Source organism: Heteronotia binoei, chromosome 17, assembly GCF_032191835.1.
Source record: "Heteronotia binoei isolate CCM8104 ecotype False Entrance Well chromosome 17, APGP_CSIRO_Hbin_v1, whole genome shotgun sequence".
Taxonomy (NCBI): Eukaryota; Metazoa; Chordata; class Lepidosauria; order Squamata; family Gekkonidae; genus Heteronotia; species Heteronotia binoei.
Window position 1 is genome coordinate 54,940,487 of NC_083239.1, and position 19,257 is coordinate 54,959,743.

At 52.5% G+C, this 19,257-nt stretch overlaps 1 protein-coding gene across 1 annotated transcript in view; it reads right to left on the reverse strand.

The window, feature by feature from the left end:
- Nucleotides 1–324: 324 nt before the first annotated feature.
- Nucleotides 325–19,257, reverse strand: part of LOC132585917 (serine/threonine-protein kinase PAK 4-like) — a 29,723-nt gene continuing 10,790 nt past the window's right edge. Inside the window, exons 4-9 of the mRNA XM_060257794.1 lie at nt 18,299–18,799; nt 15,580–15,713; nt 14,523–14,649; nt 11,429–11,554; nt 6,484–6,618; nt 325–527 (exon numbers count right to left, since the gene is read on the reverse strand). Coding sequence (XP_060113777.1) covers nt 372–527; nt 6,484–6,618; nt 11,429–11,554; nt 14,523–14,649; nt 15,580–15,713; nt 18,299–18,799 — 1,179 coding nt within the window. The 3' untranslated portion in view covers nt 325–371. The remainder of the gene's footprint in view (nt 528–6,483; nt 6,619–11,428; nt 11,555–14,522; nt 14,650–15,579; nt 15,714–18,298; nt 18,800–19,257) is intronic.

Here is a 19,257-nt window from a genome sequence, read left to right on the forward strand (position 1 = left end):
TGGGGGTTGGGGTGGGGTGGGTGGCCTCCTGTCCAGAGATGGGGCCGCGGTGGCAGCCGGCAAAGGGGACGATTCTCCAGTTCCGGGACCTGCTGCTCCAGTCTCATCAGCAGGATAAAAAAAAGGACAGCCCTTGGAAGGGGGGGGGGCAAGAGGGCAGGTCCCTTGTTGCGCTGCTCTGGCCCACCTTGCTCGGCAGACGCGAGGACCCCCACCCCCACCCCCACCCCCGATCCCTGCAAGGGGAAGAGAGCAGGGAGACGCCACCGAGGTCCCAGGCGGATTTCCAGTCGCTTGCAGGGGAGGGTGGCGGTTTCCCCTCTCTCCGCCCCCCCTCTCTTTGGTAAGATGCCCCGTTCCTTCGGCCCCTTTCATCTCATCCGGTTCTGTCTCATCAGTGGCACGATGCAGGAGGGGGGCCCAGCCTTCCCCAAGAAGGGGTGTTTCAAGAGTTCAGTGGCCGTGGCCCTCTGGGCCGGATCTCTGACCAGCAAGCGGTCCAGGAAGCCCTTCAAGGAAGGAGACACCTGCGGAGGAAGGAAAAGCAGCCTGGGTTACTGGGGTGGGGAGAAGGGGGGCAGCGTTCCCTAAGGTGGCTGAACCTCTCTCTGTCCTGGAGTCTGAAGAACATAAGAGAAGCCACGTTGAATCAGGCCAATGGCCCCTCCTGGCCGACACTCTGTGTCTCAGAAGAACATAAGAGAAGCCATGTTGGATCAGGCCAGTGGCCCCTCCAGTCCAACACTCTGTGTCACAGAAGAACATAAGAGAAGCCACGTTGGATCAGGCCAGTGACCCCTCCAGTCCAACACTGTGTGTCACAGAAGAACATAAGAGAAGCCCTGTTGGATCAGGCCAGTGGCCCCTCCAGTACAACACTCTGTGTCACAGAAGAACATAAGAGAAGCCACGTTGGATCAGGCCAGTGACCCCTCCAGTCCAACACTCTGTGTCACAGAAGAACATAACAGAAGCCCTGTTGGATCAGGCCAGTGGCCCCTCCAGTCCAACACTGTGTGTCACAGAAGAACATAAGAGAAGCCATGTTGGATCAGGCCAATGGCCCCTCCAGTCCAACACTGTGTGTCACAGAAGAACATAAGAGAAGCCCTGTTGGATCAGGCCAGTGGCCCCTCCAGTCCAACACTCTGTCACAGAAGAACATAAGAGAAGCCATGTTGGATCAGGCCAGTGGCCCATCCAGTCCAACACTCTGTGTCACACTTAAGAACCTGAGAAGCCCTGTTGGATCAGGCCAGTGGCCCCTCCAGTCCAACACTCTGTGTCACAGAAGAATAAGAGAAGCCCTGTTGGATCAGGCCAATGGCGCATCCAGTTCAACACTCTGTGTCACACTTAAGAATATAAGAGAAGCCCTGTTGGATCAGGCCAGTGGCCCCTCCAGTCCAACACTGTGTGTCACAGAAGAACATAAGAGAAGCCATGTTGGATCAGGCCAGTGGCCCCTCCAGTCCAACACTGTGTGTCACAGAAGAACATAAGAGAAGCCATGTTGGATCAGGCCAATGGCCCCTCCAGTCCAACACTCTGTGTCACAGAAGAACATAAGAGAAGCCACGTTGGATCAGGCCAATGGCCCCTCCAGTCCAACACTCTGTGTCACAGAAGAACATAAGAGAAGCCACGTTGAATCAGGCCAATGGCCCCTCCAGTCCAACACTCTGTCACACAGTGGCCAAAAAATCCAGGTGCCATCAGGAGGTCCACCAGTGGGGCCAGGACACTAGGAGCCCTCCCACTGTGCCCCCCCAAGCACCAAGAACACAGAGCATCCCTGCCCCAGACAGAGAGTTCCAACAGTACACTGTGGCTAAAAGCCACTGATGGACCTCTGCTCCAGATGTTTCTCCAATCCCCTCTTGAAGACTTCATAGGCAGACTTTCTGGGAAAGCTTTTCTGACAAGCCACGAATTCTTCCAGTAGGCGAGGACCCAAGAGTGAGACGTCCTACGGCTCCCACCCGGCACGTCTCTTAAACATCCGCTTTGGGCCTGTCTAGTTATTCAGTCTTTTTTGGGGGGAAAGTAATTACTCATATCAATTTTGCATTAGAATATTCATTGATCTTTGAGCATGCTCAGAAATAACGTGGAAGTATTCTTTGCTATGACTGTTCCTTTCAATGTGTTCCAGATGGCATTGTGAACTGTTATCGAGAACACCTGGCGCTCCCTTTAAAGGGGGTCGTGGGGGGTAGATGGGATGACGCAATCGGAGGACCACGCCCCAGCTGAAATCATTACACGGAATGCTGTGCATTTCGTAAGCACAGGAAAAGATACGCAATTTCTGTTGCCTGGTTTACAGAGTGTTCGCCTGGAACAAAACCTAAGCAGGTCTCTTCTTTGAGAAAGCAGGTGGGAAATGTGTCTGGAATAAACTGCCATTCACATCAGAGAAAGGAGAAAGATCTCCGTGGCGAAGAAAAAGAATTCTGCGGACTAAAACCGAACACTGAGGAGTTGTTCCTAATAGTGTGATTTGGAATCCTAGAATCATAAAGTTGGCAGCGACCTCTAGTCCAACCCCATGCACGATGCAGGAAACTCACAACACCTCCCCCAAAATTCACAGGATCCTCAATGCTATCAGATGGCCATCCAGCCTCTGTTTAAAAACCTCCAAGGAAGGAGAGTCCACCACCTCCCAAGGAGGAAGCCTGTTCCACTGAGGAATCGCTCTAATGGTCAGGAAGTTTTTCATAATGTTGAGCCAGAAGCTCTTTTGATTTAATTTCAACCCACTGGTTCTGGTCCTACCTTCCGGGGCCACAGAAAACAATTCCACCCCATCCTCTACAGGACAGCCCTTCAAGTACTTGAAGATGGTGATCCTATCACCTCTCAGCCACCTCCTCTCCAGGCTAAAAATCCCCAGCTCCTTCAACCTTTCCTCATAGGTCTCCAGACCCCTCACCTTCTTCATCACGGAACTCATTAGCATATGCTGTCCCCTCCACTGGCCAAAAGCGACCTGGCATGAGAAAGCAGATCCCCAGGCGAGAGAGAGGCCTGCTGGGGCTGGCTAGAGATCCAGCCAGCAAAAGCAGGCCTCACTTGCCTGGGGCTCTCCTGGGCCACCCCCAGTCAAAAGGCCAGCAAGCCACCTGCTGCTCAAAATCACATCAGAAGTGGAGAAAGGGTGGGGGTGCGGGCTTCTCCAGGAAATAATGAGGGCTGCTGGGGGCGTGGCAAAGCCCCTGGCGGCTGGCTGGCTGCCCGCTCTCCTAATCCAGGGATTGTTATACAGCTGCACCTCCTATTCAATGGACATGGGAGGTGAGGAGGAGGAGGGGGAACCCTCAGAAAGGTTCAGGAGCTGTGCCTGATTGTGGTGAACATTAATTCGTAATAACATAATAATCTGGATTTTATGGACAGCGTTGGGGCACAGTTCTTTCGGATAATTGCTGATAGTCAACGCGAACAGACTCTCCGTGCCTTTGCTGTTGCTAAAAGACTCGTATCACAGCCCTAGAAATGCTTGAGCGTATGCGATATGGAAGACAACTGCCCACGGACATCCTTTGAGATAGCTGGAAAGCTTTCACAGAAGAGCCAGAATCGAGTCCAGCAGCACCTCGGAGACCAGCCAAGGTTTTCGGGGCAGGAGGTCTGGAGAGTCAACACTCCCTTGGTCAAACGTGAGTAGAAAAGGGACAAATGGAGCTGGGATTCTCGACACCTCCTACCCTGAAACTCTTCTTGGTTTTAATTCATAATGAAACAGAACAGCCTCGCCCAAGGAGGGACGCGGGCCGAGAGGAGGGCTTATGGGAAGCCCCTGGCGAGGGAGCTGGGCCCTCTCCCGCCCGGACCTGATCCTTCCTCTTCCAATCCCCTCTCGAAGCTGTCTGTGCTTGTAGCCACCACCACCTCCTGTGGCAGTGAATTCCATGTGTTAATCCCCCTTCGGGTGAAGAAGGATTTCCTATTATCCATTCTAACCCGACTGCTCATCAATTTCATCGAATGCCCACGAGTTCTTGTATTGTGAGAAAGGGAGAAAAGGACTTCTTTCTCTACTTTCTCCATCCCAGGCATAATCTTGTCAACCTCTATCATGTCACCCCGCAGTCGACGTTTCTCCAAGCTAAAGAGCCCCAAGCGTTTTAACCTTTCTTCATAGGGAAAGTGTTCCAAACCTTTAATCATTCTAGTTGCCCTTTTCTGCAACGGGTTCTGGAAACCAATAATCAAGACCAACAAGGAAGTGGTATAATTCACCCTGCTTGAATGACCCAGGCGGGCACGCGTCATTGCAGAAGGCCAACCACAACTTCCCATTCACTCAGGAACCCAGTAGCTGGCGGAAGCGGCATTCTCTGGCTGGGGGCAGGAGCCTCGCATGCCATCTCCTTTCCTCACGTGATTCCAGCTCAAGTCCACCCAAATGCCCAGCCCAGGGATGCTGGGATGAAGGCAGCAGCTCCTCCCCCTGAGATCTCCTCCCCAGGTGGAGGCCCTGGTGGAACAATCGATGGTGGATCCAGAAGGCTCACGGCCAAGCCATCGGGCGCCTCTGGAGCTCAGCTCTGACCATCACACCCCCCCTGCCATGCTGGGAATTATTAGGAAGGGAACTGAAAACAAATCAGCCAGTATCATAATGCCCCTGTATAAATCGATGGTGCGGTCTCATTTGGAGTACTTTGTGCAGTTCTGGTCACAGCACCTCAAAAAGGATATTATAGCATTGGAAAAAGTGCAGAAGGTGGTGGCTGCTACAAGCATAGCCAGCTTCAAGAGGGGGTTAGATAAAAATATGGAGCAGGGGTCCATCAGTGGCTATTAGCCACAGTATATATATGTATTGGCCACTGCGTGACAGTGTTGGACTGGATGGGCCACTGGCCTGACCCAACATGGCTTCTCTTATGTTCTTCTGTGACACAGAGTGTTGGACTGGAGGGGCCATTGGCCTGACCCAACATGGCTTCTCTTATGTTCTTCTGTGACACAGAGTGTTGGACTGGAGGGGCCACTGGCCTGATCCAACATGGCTTCTCTTATGTTCTTCTGTGACACAGAGTGTTGGACTGGAGGGGCCATTGGTCTGATCCAACATGGCTTCTCTTATGTTCTTCTGTGACACAGAATGTTGGACTGAAGGGGCCACTGGCCTGACCCAACATGGCTTCTCTTATGTTCTTCTGTGACACAGAGTGTTGGACTGGAGGGGCCACTGGCCTGACCCAACATGGCTTCTCTTATGTTCTTCTGTGACACAGAGTGTTGGACTGGAGGGGCCATTGGCCTGACCCAACATGGCTTCTCTTATGTTCTTATGCCCCACCTGGAGGGCAGACGTTCTTTAGCTAGGGCGGATGGTCCCCTCACCAGCCCTTCAGGGTGCCCCCTCCTCTCACCTCCCTCACCAGCAACCGTGGGCTATTTGCAGAGCTGCTGCAGCCTTTGGCCCACCAACACTGGGAGGAGGGCAGGAAGTGCTGCCTCAGGGCTTAGTTCTCATGGCCCTTTCCTACAAGCCTCTTTAGTGTCAGTCAGCAATTTTTCTCCAGGCCACTTTGGCCAGGGATCCTGGAGGGTTTTTTGCCATCCACTGGGCATGCAGCAGGGGTCCTGGGGGGAGCGTGGGGAGGGAGGTATTTGTGAGTTTTCTACATTGTGCAAGGGGTTGGACTAGATGACCCTGGAGGTCCCTTCCAGAGCCAGTTTGGTGAAGTGTAAGGACTCTTATCTGGGAGAACCAGGTTTGATTTCCCACTCCTCCATTTGCAGCAGCTGGAATGGCCTTGGCTCAGCCATAGCTCTGGCAGAGGTTGTCCTTGAAAGTGCAGCTGCTGTGGGAACTCTCTCAGCCCCACCCACCTCACAGGGTGTCTGTTGTAAGGGGAGAAGATACAGGAGATTTTAACCACTCTGAGACTCTGAGATTCACAGTGGGGGGTGGTCTATATATTAGAGAGCCAGTGTGGTGTAGTGGTTAAGTGCGCAGACTCTTATCTGGGAGAACCAGGTTTGATTCCCCACTCCTCCACTTGCAGCTGCTGGAATGGCCTTGGCTCAGCCAGAGCTCTTGCAGGAGTTGTCCTTGAAAGGGCAGCTTCTGGGAGAGCCCTCTCAGCCCCACCTGCCCCACAGGATGTCTGTTGTAGGGGAGGAAGGAAAGAATATTGTAGGCCGCTCTGAGACTCTGTCCTAGAAAGGGCAGCTTCTGGGAGAGCTCTCTCAGCCCCACCCACCTCACAGGGTGTGTGTGTGGGGGAGGAAGGGAAGGATATTGTAGGCCGATCTGAGACTCTGTCCTGGGAGAGCTCTCTCAGCCCCACCTGCCTCACAGGGTGTCTGTTGTGGGGGAGGAAGGGAAGGATATTGTAGGCTGCTCTGAGACGCTGTACTTGAAAGGGCAGCTTCTGGGAGAGCTCTCTCAGCCCCACCACCGGGGCCCGGGTCTCCCCAAGGCAGCGAGGAAAAAGAGGGAGCAGAAAAGAGGTTTACCTTGTGCACGTTTTTCAGCTTGGGGGGCAGGTTGTCTCGGATCATCTTCATTGCCTTCAGGGGGGGCTCGTTGAAATAGGGGGGCTCCCCGTCGACCATCTCGATCACCATCACGCCCAGGGACCAGATGTCCACCTGAGGAAGGAGCACAGACGTGAGGGAAGGCGGCCCATGCTCTCTCTCTCTCTCTACCAAGAGCACAGACTGAGTGCCAGCGTGGAGGGGAAGCAGCAGTGTCTTTCTTGGCTTTTCGGAAGGCCTGGGATGGGCAACCAAAGCAGAGACGAGGACCCTGAAGACATCAGCAACGCCTCAGAGAGGACTTGCTCTTGCTGGGGTGAACCTGGGGCAGTTACGGAAATGTCCCCTCCCCCGTCAAGTCCAAATCAGCCCTCCAGGATCCCAGAAAAAGGGCCTTCTTTGCCCTGCTTTCAGAAGCACATCAGAAGAGCCCTGCTGGATCAGACCAATGGCCTGTCAGGTTTAGGTTCCTAGCCAATCAGCTGCCACCAGGAAGCCCGTGAACTTCCAAGACCTTCGGGAGACGTCACAGACTGCCGCTTCCCAGCCTGTGGGTCAGGACCCAAAAAGTGGGTCACAAAGCCCCTGAGAGTGGGCCAGCTACCCCTAACGGCCACCGATGTACCCTCTAAGCTGAGTTAGTGTGAGCTAGCTCGCAGTTTTTTAGCCTCCAACTCACACTAATTTATGCAGACGCTCACAGCTTTAATGCCGGTAGCTCACAAAGCAGAACTTTTGCTCACAAGACTCCGCAGCTGAGAGGGAGCATTGGTGGCCACCCCAGCCTTGTCCGTTGCTCTCTTCTGTATGTTGGAAACCGAGAGCTGACTCTGGAAATGGTATCTTCCATTTCATAGGTTAGTTGGCATTTTTTTCTTCTCTGCATAAACGTGTTGATCAAATAAAACACGTCACTAGAATAGGTTTCTTAGACTCTTAGGGGAGATTAGAGGGAACAGCGGAGAAGGAGAGGGGCGTCAAAGGCTGGAGTGAGACCTCTCAGTGAGGGCACTGGGGCTGGTTTGACCCGTGAAGTCATGGGAAAAAAAGCTTTTAACAGACCCCAAACTCCTGTTTTGCTCTCCCCCCTCCCCACGAACTGCAGTGTCCTGAAGTCACTCTCTTCTCTCCCCTCCTGCCTTCGGTTTTTGAGTGTGAAGTTTATCAAAAGGGTCATGCTGGCCCCATTAAGACTTGGCTTGAAATAAAAGTACTCTGCATTTGGGGGTTCCTACTGAAAAATGATTTTAGCACTGTTTTCATGTACAAATAGATAGAACAAGACCTGTCATCTCCATTTTACAGGAAGGGAGAGCAAATAGTGGAAACTAAAATTTCTCTCCATTATTTATATCTATAGACACTTGTTGGTTTGGGAGTTTTACACCGATTTTGTAATTGGGGGTTGAAATTACCCCCAGGGAAAATCAGTGTTTGCAATCTGAATTGTTGTGTTATACAATAGCAGGAAAAAGCCCTGCGTTAGCGCTTTGTCAAAGCTTCCCTTATGTTTCTAAAGGTAAAGGTGGTCCCCTGTGCAAGCGCCAGTCGTTTCCGACTCTGGGGTGACGTCGCATTATGACATTTTCATGGCAGACTTTTTGTTACGGGGTGGTTTGCCCTTGCCTTCCCAAGTCATCTACACTCTTCCCCGCAGCAAGTTGGAGACTCATTTCACCAACTTTGGAAGGACAGAAGGCTGAGTCAACCTGGAGCTGACGACCTGAACCCAGCTTCCGCTGGAACTGAACTCAGGTTGTGAGCAGCGCTTCAACTGCAGTGCTGCAGCTTCACCACTCTGCAACACGGGGCTGCTCTTCTGTTTCTAGCCACAAGGAAAACTCAAACTGAACTGCATTGCAATTTTGAAAAAAGGGGTGATTCCATCCCTCTGCAAGACGAGCTGGGATGTGTCTTGGAGGTATCGTTTGACCATCACATTTTCCCAGACATGATGGAGCCATTCAGCCTCAAACTTTCGATGACCTCTGGCCATCAGATTGTTTCCCTCTGTTGCGCAAAGCCCAAAATAAGAACATAAGAGAAGCCATGTTGGATCAGGCCAATGGCCCATCCAGTCCAACACTCTGTATCACAGAAGAACATAAGAGAAGCCATGTTGGATCAGGCCAATGGCCCATCCAGTCCAACACTCTGTATCACAGTGGCCAAATATATATTTTGCTACCATATATATACACATACACACACTGTGGCTAATAGCCACAGATGGACCTCTGCTCCATATTTTTATCTAACCCCCTCTTGAAGCTGGCTATGCTTGTAGCTGCTACCACCTCCTGTGGCAGTGAATTCCACATGTTAATCACCCTTTGGGTGAAGAAGTACCTCCTTTTATCCGTTCTAACCTGACTGCTCAGCAATATCATTGAATGCCCACGAGTTCTTGTATTGTGAGAAAGGGAGAAAAGGACTTCTTTCTCTACCTTCTCCATCCCAGGCATAATCTTGTCAACCTCTATCATGTCACCCCGCAGTCGACGTTTCTCCAAGCTAAAGAGCTCCAAGCGTTTTAACCTTTCTTCATAGGGAAAGTGTTCCAAACCTTTAATCATTCTAGTTGCCCTTTTCTGCACTTTTTCCAATGCTACAATATCCTTTTTGAGGTGCGGCGACCAGAATTACACTGAATTGCACTGCAATTTTGAACAGGGTCATTCTATCCCCCTGCAAGACAAGTCACTTTTTTTGTTACTGATTTTTCCACACTGCGCTGTTGTGATTGTGACTGCTTTCTTTCTTTTTCTTTCTTTCTTTCTTTCTTTCTTTCTTTCTTTCTTTCTTTCTTTCTTTCTTATTTATTTATATATATTTTATTCATTCCACATTTCTCTCCCGCCCTCCCCACCAAAGCAGGCTCAGGGCGGCAACAACATCGGCTATCAGCAATAGAACAATAAAACAATAAAAAGTTACAATAATCAGTTAAAATTAAAGACTTTGCAATTTAAATTATTAATACAATTTTAAAGCAACAGTTTTGGTGCTAGTGCCATACATGCTATGATGCTAAACGCTATATACTATATACTTTGCGGAACTGGGCTAGATCCTGCAAGGCTTAAAAATAAACAGTTTTACAGATTTCAAACTGCGTCTTATGCTTTAAAAACCGTGGGGTCAATTTGACCCCATTTACGTTTCAGCGGGGTTTCGTCGTTTTTCAATGAGGGGAAGGGTACTTTGGACTCTGATTCCAAATTTTACTCGTCTTCATCCTACGTTGCGCTAGAGAAAGTTGTAACTGAGGCCTAATTTGTTTTCTCAGTAGCTAATGCCATGCTTGAGAGAGCTATCAGGGTCCCAATACTTTTTGCTGCAATACAACTGGGTCTCTTTGACCCCTATGCCCAAGGCAGTAGGGCTGTTTTGTGGCAGGGACATGCAAAGGCTGGGCACGTCAGAATGACACTCGCTTGGGGTTCACGGTGGAGGCAGCTGTGACCTTTGTGTGATTAATTTACTGTAGTTGATTTATAGCCTTCCTTCCTCCGCAAACAGGCTCAGGCCAAATAACAACAACAGATGGCAGTCAAACACTCAAGCAGATTAATACACTCCACCCCACCCCGGGCAGGGCCTTTGCATCGAATGCAACAATAGATGTTATCATAATACCACCTCTGTTAAAATAATAAAGAGGAGCAGGACAAGGAAGAAAGCGTGCAAGGAGAGTCCAGAAGACAGCCAGTTTGGTGAAGTGGTTATACCCCACCCTTCTCCCTGAAGAAGAAGAATTTGGATTTATATCCCGCCCTATACTCTGAATTCCTGCTGGAATAATGGCCTTGAATCAGCCAGAGCTCTGGCGGACGTCTGAGTCTCTGGTTCAGTTTGGTGTAGTGGATAAGTGCACGGACTCTTATCTGGGAGAACCGGGTTTGATTCCCCACTCCTCCACTTGCACCTGCTGATATGGCCTTGGGTCAGCCATAGCTTTCATAGAAGCTATCCTTGAAAGGGCAGTTGCTGTAAAAGCACTCTCAGCCCCACCTACCTCACAGCGTGTTTTTTTTGGGGGGGGAAGGTAGAGGAGATTGTGACCGCTCTGAGACTCTGAGATTCAGAGTATAGGGCGGGATATAAATCCAAATTCTTCTTCAGGGAGAAGGGTGGGGTATAAATCTGCAATTCTTCTTCCTCCTCCTCCTCAACGCAAGGCCTGGTGGAACAGCTCCCTTTTACAGGCCCTGTGGAATTGCATTAAGCAGTGCCCAGATCTCACTTGGAAGAGTATTCCACCAGGCCAGTGCCACAGCTGAAAAGACACTGGCTCTGGATAAGGCTAAACGCATATCTTCCAAGCCAAGGATCACCAGAAGACCTGCTGAATGTAAAGCGCTCTGTGGGGGACATACCAGGAGAGAGAGTCTTTTAGATACGTGAGTCCCAGACTGCATAGGGCCCTTGAAGGCCAAAACCCAAACCCTGAACTTAATCGGGTCCTCCTCCTGGAGCCCATACAGCTGGCAGAGCACCGGTTTAAGGTGGGCTCTCAGTGATGCTTGTTGAGTTTCTCCAAAACATCTGGCGTGGAAAATGGAATGCTGAACTAGATGGGGGCCAAGGGCACAGCGTGGCAGGGGCACAAAAAAAACCCCTCTGGGGCCAGCCTTGGGTGGATAACCACGCCAAGTAAATTTGGACTTGCGGGCCGCCACACCAAGGAGGCTGGGAACTGCTCTCTGTGCGTCTCCCTGCAAAAACCACAGGCCATCCGCCAAGCAACTGTTCCTCCTTAGTCAGTCCACCACAATCCAGAATCCCTCTGAAATGCTGGACAAGCGGGATGAGCCGGGATCCCACCCAGCCCTGTACCCTCCACCAGGCAGGCGCCACACCACACGTCACAGCCCTGCCTCTCTCAGCCCCCCTCTGCCCCCAAGGCCCTGTGCCCTCTTACCTCTGGGCCGTAGGGCAATCGGGAGATGAGCTCCGGAGCCATCCAGTAAGGCGTCCCAACCAGGGACTTGCGTCGCGGCACCTCCTTGTTCACTTGCGCGCAGAACCCAAAGTCAGAGAGCTTGACCTGCCAGGGAGCAGAGAGGAGCAGAATTCCACAGGGGGGCCACACAAGGCTGGCTCTCGGGGGATTTATTTATTTTTTTACCTTACATTTTGTATGCCGCCCACTCCGCAGACGGACTCTGGGCGGCTCACAGGCATAATATGAACACATGAATCTGCCTTCTACTGAATCAGACCCTCTTTGGTCCATCAAAGTCAGTATTGACTACTCAGACCAGCAGCGGCTCTCCAGGGTCTCAAGCGGAGGTTTTCCACGCCTCTTTGCCTGGACCCTTTTCAGCTGGAGATGCTGGGGATTGAACCTGGGACCTTCTAATTACCAAGCAGATGCTCTACCACAGAGCCACTGTCCCTCCCCAAAGAGTTGTGAACCTATGAAGCTGCCTTCTACTGAATCAGACCCTCTTTGGTCCATCAAAGTCAGTATTGGCTACTCAGACTGGCAGCGGCTCTCCAGAGTCTCAAGCGGAGGTTTTTCACGCCTACTTGCCTGGACCCTTTTGAGTTGGAGATGCCGGGGATTGAACCTGGGACCTTCTGCTTACCAAGCAGATGCTCTACCCCTGAGCCACTGTCCCTCCCCATGAACATATGAAGCTGCCTTCTACTGATTCAGACCCTGGGCCCATCCAAGTCAGTCTTGTCTACTCAGACTGGCAGCCGCTCTCCAGGGTCTCAAGCTGAGGTTTTTCACGCCTACTTGCCTGGACCCTTTTGAGTTGGAGATGCCAGGGATTGAACCTGGGACCTTCTGCTTACCAAGCAGATACTCTACCACTGAGCCACCATCCCATGAATATATGAAGCTGCCTTCTACTGAATCAGACCCCCCCTCAGTCCATCAAAGTCAGTCTTGTCTACTCAGACTGGCAGCCGCTCTCCAGGGTCTCAAGCGGAGGTTTTTCACGCCTATTTGCCTGGACCCTTTTGAGTTGGAGATGCTGGGGATTGAACCTGGGACCTTCTGCTTACCAAGCAGATGCTCTACCACTGAGCCCCCGTCCCTCCCCAATATAATGATACTTTATGATTATAAAATCAACACATATAAGCAATTTATAACTTAAAACTTTAAAACTGGCGCTATAACATTTCGTACAAAGGCGGTCCAGCTTCATTTCAGCTCTTAACTCCCTGCATAGCTCTATTTTGTGTCATATAGATAGAGGATAGTATTCAGCGGCAAAGCGGGGGCAGCTCCTTGCGCGTTAAGTTACTGTAGGCCTGCCGGAAAAGGTCGGTTTTACAGGCCCTGCGGAATTGGGAGAGATCCCACAGGGCTCTTGTGGCCTCTGGGAGTGCGTTCCATAAATTAGGGGCCGCCACAGAGAAGGCCGTTGCCCGTGCAGTGCATAATCTGGCCTCCCTTTGTACGGGGATGGATAACAGATGTTGACTTCCTGAACGCAGTGCTATTGGGAAAGGCAGTCCCTAAGATAGACAGGTCACTGGCCATATAGGGCAGGGGTGGCCAACGGTAGCTCTCCAGATGTTTTTTGCCTACAACTCCCATCAGCCTCAGCCAGCATGGCCAATGGCTGGGGCTGATGGGAGTTGTAAGCAAAAAACAACTGGAGAGCAACCTTTGGCCACCCCTGATATAGGGCTTTAAAGGTCAATACCAACTCTTTGAAGCAGATTTGGTAAACTATAGGCAGCCAGTGCACCTCTCTCAGAACCGGTTGAATGTGCTCCCACCGAGGGAGCCCCATTAACACCCACACTCCAGCGTTCTGCGCTTGCTGCAGTCTCTGAGTCAGAGTCAAGGGCAGCCCCATGTAGAGGGCAATACAGTAGTCTATCCTCGAGGTGACCGTGGCGTGGATCACCATGGCTAAGTCATTTAAAGCATCATTTCCAGTCCTGACACTGCAAGCCAGCTTTGCTCTTTTAAAAAATAAAAAAGCAACTAGAGGGAGGCAAAATGCTACATCGTGTTAATTCCAAACCCAATCCAAATCAAGCATTGACTCAGCAAGCTGTCTGTTTGGCTGGATGTGGTGGAGCCACATCTCTGATAGGCAAACGAGATCAAGGTTTCTGGCATCGGCAGTTTGCCGTTCGGGACACGAGGCAAGAACTCTACAGAGGACACCCATGCCAAAAGCCTTTGCAGGACCTTTCAACAGAGCTTGGACGCAAAAAGTAAATGCCGGCTGGCAGCTTTATCCACTGTATTAGCATGTAATTGCTTCGGATCTTCCTTCCAGTGGATGAAGGAGCATCTGAGATGCAAAAGCCACTCTCCAAACAAAGTTCGAAGGAGGGTGGAGAGCATATGAAACCTCTGGGGAGAGTTCTCCCCCCAACTGTGCTTCACTGCATAGCAACCTGTTTTCTTATAACAGAGAACATAAGAACACGAGAGAAGCCATGTTGGATCAGGCCAATGGCCCCTCCAGTCCAACACTCTGTGTCACAGAAGAACATGAGAGAAGCCCTGTTGGATCAGGCCAACGGCCCCTCCAGTCCAACACTCTGTGTCACAGAAGAACATGAGAGAAGCCCTGTTGGATCAGGCCAGTGGCCTATCCAGTCCAACACTCTGTGTCACACAGTGGCCAAAAACACTTGGCAAGTGCCAGGGAAGGCTCAGTGGGCAGTGTAGGGCACCGTGCTGGGGATCTCCGGCCTGTGGGTCCATGGCGGACACACCCTCCATGGCGGTGCAAAAGACACAGGTGATTCCAGCCACAAAGGATGCAGGGAACCTCCAAGCCAACAGGTGGCTGGGCTTCAGAGGCCTTCCTTTCCTTCCTGGGAAAAATAATTCCAGAGGGACAACTGCAAAACCAAAGTAGAACACTGTGGGAGCCCTGAAGGGCAAACGTCTCCTTCTCCCAGCACGAACTTTCATGGTCTGGAACCCTGCTTGTTCTTGGAAGAAGACTCTCAGCCTCTCCTCTACACCCCCTTCCCCTCCCTCAGCTCCAGGTCAGCAGCAGCAGCTGGGGACATCCGTGACTCACCCGGCCATCATGCGTGAGCAGGATGGAGTCGCTCTTGATATCTCGGTGGATCACTCCCTGGGCGTGGAGGACAGCGAGCGCCTTCAGGACAGAGAGGCAGACGGCTGCAATCTGCTCTTCATTCATCCTGGAAGAGGAACGGGAAACCCAGCATCAGAGAGCCAGTTTGCGGTAGTGGTGAAGTGTGCGGACTCTTATCCAGGAGAACCAGATTTGATTCCCCACTCCGCCACTTGCAGCTGCTGGAATGGCCTTGGGTCAGCCAGAGCTCTTTTATCTGGGAGAACCGGGTTTGATTCCCCACTCCGCCACTTGCAGCTGCTGGAATGGCCTTGGGTCAGCCAGAGCTCTCTTATCTGGGAGAACCAGGTTTGATTCCCCACTCCGCCACTTGCAGCTGCTGGAATGGCCTTGGGTCAGCCAGAGCTCTCTTATCTGGGAGAACCGGGTTTGATTCCCCACTGCTCCACTTGCACCTGCTAGAATGGCCTTGGGTCAGCCAGAGCTCTCTTATCTGAGAGAACCGGGTTTGATTCCCCACTCCTCCACTTGCACCTGCTGGAATGGCCTTGGGTCAGCCAGAGCTCTCTTATCTGGGAGAACTGGGTTTGATTCCCCACTCCTCCACTTGCACCTGCTGGAATGGCCTTGGGTTAGCTGTAGCTCTCATAGGAGTTGTCCTTGAAAGGGCAGCTGCTGTGAGAGCCCTCTCACCCCACCCACCTCACAGGGTGTCTGTTGTGGGGCGGGGGGAGAAGGTAAAGGAGATTGTGACCATTCTGAGACTCTAGAGTACAGGGCAGGATATAAATCCTATATCTCCTTCTTATCACCACTGCAAGCAGCCTCCCTGTTCCTTCCAGGCAGTTGCAGAAGCACCCTTGGGGGGCGGGAGAGATGCAGCTTGCAGCCGTCTGAGAACCAGATCCCCAAACAGCAGGCAAAACCTCCGGGATGCCGGCACAGAAGGTGTCTCCCTCCTAGGCCTGCTTGAATTGCTCCTGGGAAAAGCTTAGCCCTGGGAGGGACCAGACCCCCGATTCCCTCAGCGCCGCACCTGGTGTGCGTGACGATATCGGTCAAGGCGCCTCCCTCCAGGAACTCCATGACGACCCACAGCTCGTCACCCACCAGGTAGCTGTTGTACATCTCCACCACGTTCTCATGCTGGTAGTCTCTCATGATCACCACCTGGAAGAGGGGGAAAGGGTGAGTGGAGCTGCCGGGTGAGGGGGGGGGGAAAGATTCAAACTCAGCATAGTTTGGCAATGAGCACGGAGAGCCCTGAGTAATGTTCCCTCTAAGCTGAGTTAGCGTGAGCTAAAAAGGTAAAAAGTCAAGGTAGTCCCCTGTGCAAGCACCAGTCACTTCCGACTCTGGGGTGATGTCACATCACAACGTTTTCACAGCAGACTTTTTACGGGGTGGTTTGCTCTTGCCTTCCCCAGTCATCTCCACTTTCCCCCCAGCAAGCTGGGGACTCCTTTGACCGACCTCGGAAGGACGGAAGGCTGAGTCAACCTCGAGCCGGCGACCTGAACCAGCTTCCACCGGGATCAAACTCAGGTCATGAGCAGAGGACTCCGACTGCAGTACTGCAGCTTTGCCGCTCTGCGCCACGGGGCTCCTCTAGTGTCAAAGAGCTCACTGTTTTTTAGCCTCCAGCTCACACATTTTAGTCTGAGCTCAGGAAAAAATGGCCCCAGAGCAAACTCATTTATGCAGCGGCTCACAGCTTTAATGCCAGTAGCACACAAAGTAGAATTTTTGCTCACAAGACTCCGCAGCATAGAGGGAACATTGCCTCTGAGGGCCCTAAATGGACAGGAAGGCAGGAGACAAATGTTCGGAATCCGGGGTCCCCGATACTGTGCCCCTCAACACCTTTCCTGGTGCCCAAGTACGGCTCTTGCCCAGCAGGGCTTCTGATTCCCACTGGAAAGCTGACTGGCAAAAAGCACCCAAAGGCAAAAGAACACAGCTGCCTGAAAAGGAGGATTCCCAGATCTGCCCTCTTCCTCCTCTTTGCCCGCCACCTTCCAGCCAGTTCACACAAACTGGGCAAAGGACTAGCGCGACAACATTTCGATGCCCTCCAGAGCAACCCAGCTACAGGTGCACCACGACACAGATGCCCACTGGTAAGTTCCCCCAAAGCATCAGTATTGTTTGGAGACCTTTCTGGTGGCAGCTCACGGGACAACAAGCACCGAGGCCTCTTTCCACCTACACACGCTTCCACCATCAACACCCCGTTTCTGCTAAGAATGCGCAGGTCCCACCTCTTTCACCCATCACGCCAAGAAGGAATTTCCTTTAGATCAGCTTCCAAAGTGGCCCAAAGCCTACCAAGTGACAGAAAAAGCTTGTCTCAGTCCAGATTGGACTGAACTCTGGGAACAAACATAAGAATTTAAGAGGAGCTGTGTTGGATCAGGGCAATGGCCTATCCAGTCCAACAACCTGTGTCCCACAGTGGCCAAAACCCAGGTGCCATCAGGAGGTCAACCACTGGGGCCAGAACTCCAGAAGCCCTCCCACTCTTGTCCTCCAAGCATCAAGAAGACAGAGCATCACTGCCCCAGACATAAGAACATAAGAGAAACCATGTTGGATCAGGCCAATGGCCCATCCAGCCCAGCACTTTGTGTCACACAGTGGCCAAAACCCAGGTGCCGTCTGGAGGTCCATCAGTGAGGTCAGAACTCCAGAAGCCCCCCCACTCTGGCCCCCCAAGCACCAAGAAGACAGAGCATCACTGCCCCAGACATAAGAACATAAGAGAAGCCATGTTGGATCAGGCCAATGGCCCCTCCAGTCCAACACTCTGTGTCACAGAAGAACATAAGAGAAGCCATGTTGGATCAGCCCAATAGCCCATTCAGTCCAACACTCTGTGTCACATAAGAACATCAGAGAAGCCCTGTTGGATCAGGCCAATGGCCATCCAGTCCAACATTTTGTGTCACACAGTGGCCAAAACCCAGGTGCCGTCTGGAGGTCCATCAGTGAGGCCAGAACTCCAGAAGCCCTCCCACTCTGGCCCCCCCAAGCACCAAGAAGACAGAGCATCACCAGACATAAGAGAAACCATGTTGGATCAGGCCAATGGACCATCCAGCCCAACATTTTGTGTCACACAGTGGCCAAAACTCATGTCTCATCAGGAGGTCCACCGCTGGGACCAGAACTCCAGAAGCCCTCCCACTCTGGCCCCCCAAGCACCAAGAAGACAGAGCATCACTGCCCCAGACATAAGAACATAAGAGAAACCATGTTGGATCAGGCCAATGGCCCATCCAGCCCAACACTTTGTGTCACACAGTGGCCAAAACCCAGGTGCCGTCTGGAGGTCCATCAGTGAGGCCAGAACTCCAGAAGCCCTCCCACTCTGACCCCCCCAAGCACCAAGAAGACAGAGCATCACTAGACATAAGAGAAACCATGTTGGATCAGGCCAATGGCCCATCCAGCCCAACACTTTGTGTCACACAGTGGCCAAAACCCAGGTGCCGTCTGGAGGTCCATCAGTGAGGCCAGAACTCCAGAAGCCCCCCCACTCTGGCCCCCCAAGCACCAAGAAGACAGAGCATCACTGCTCTAGACATAAGAACATTGGATCAAGCCAGTGGGGCCAGACAGAAACTGCATAGGGGCAGCAAGACCCCAATGCGGGCCACGTGTGTGGCTGAGGCTGCAGGGGAGGGGGGGGGACACCCAGGAGGAGGTGAATGAATGAAGGCTCCAGAGGGGGACCCCCTCCCCTTGCCGCCCACCTCGTTGAAGAGCAGCTCCCGCCGCTGCTGCTTCCGCAGGTCCATCTTCTTGACAGCCACCAGCTTCCCGGAGCTCTTGATGGTGGCGATGCAGACGATGCCCGTGGAGCCTTCTCCGATCTTGATGAAGTTGTCCAGGTAGCTCCGGGGGTCGCCGGGGTCCACCACCATCTGCAGGGCCGCCCGGAACTGCTCGTGCGAGACACGCTGGGGCTCGCGCTGCGGGGAGCGGGGTTGATGCTGCTGTGGGGCCGGGGGAGGAGGGAGAGGGGGCTGGTGCGGTGGAGCCGGCTGCGGCTGCTGCGAATAGGAGGGCGGAGGGGCGGGCTGGGGGGTGTGTAGCAGATGGGGGTCAGAGGCGTGCTGGGGGAGTCCGGCGGGAGGGGGCTCTGCGTTTCTGGATCTCAGGGGGCCTGACGGCGGGACCCTCGAGGACCCGCTGTGTTCGCCTATGGGGCCGTTGGAGGTGCTTTCCTGGGGCTTCCCGGCTCTGTGCTCCCCCTAAGGAGAAAAGGAAACAAAAAAGGAGAGTTACCCCAAGGGGGAATCCCATGGTATAGGCCGCTGGGGCTGGACTGGGGGCTTGTTCTGCAGGCATGGGAGATGCGAGGATCTCTGAGCCTCTCTAAGAGCAAGGCTGGATGGATACATCCCCGGGGGGTGGGGGGATGGGGAGGGGTTGTCCGGGCACCCATCAGCCGCCTGAAATATCTTTCCTTAAAGCAGTAGACAGGGTGCACCTTTAAGACCAACCAAGTTTTATTCGAGAGGGAAGCTTTCGTGTGCTCTTCAGCAGACTTCAGCAGACAAAATGGGAATGGCGAGGGGCAGTTCTTAATGTAAGTGGGCTCATGGGAATGTTTCTGGCAGATTAAAAGAATCACAAATAGGGGTCTGTGTTTGTCAGTGTTAGGACAAAGCAGGGCTGAAGCAACACTGGAGGGTGACAGAAAGCAGAC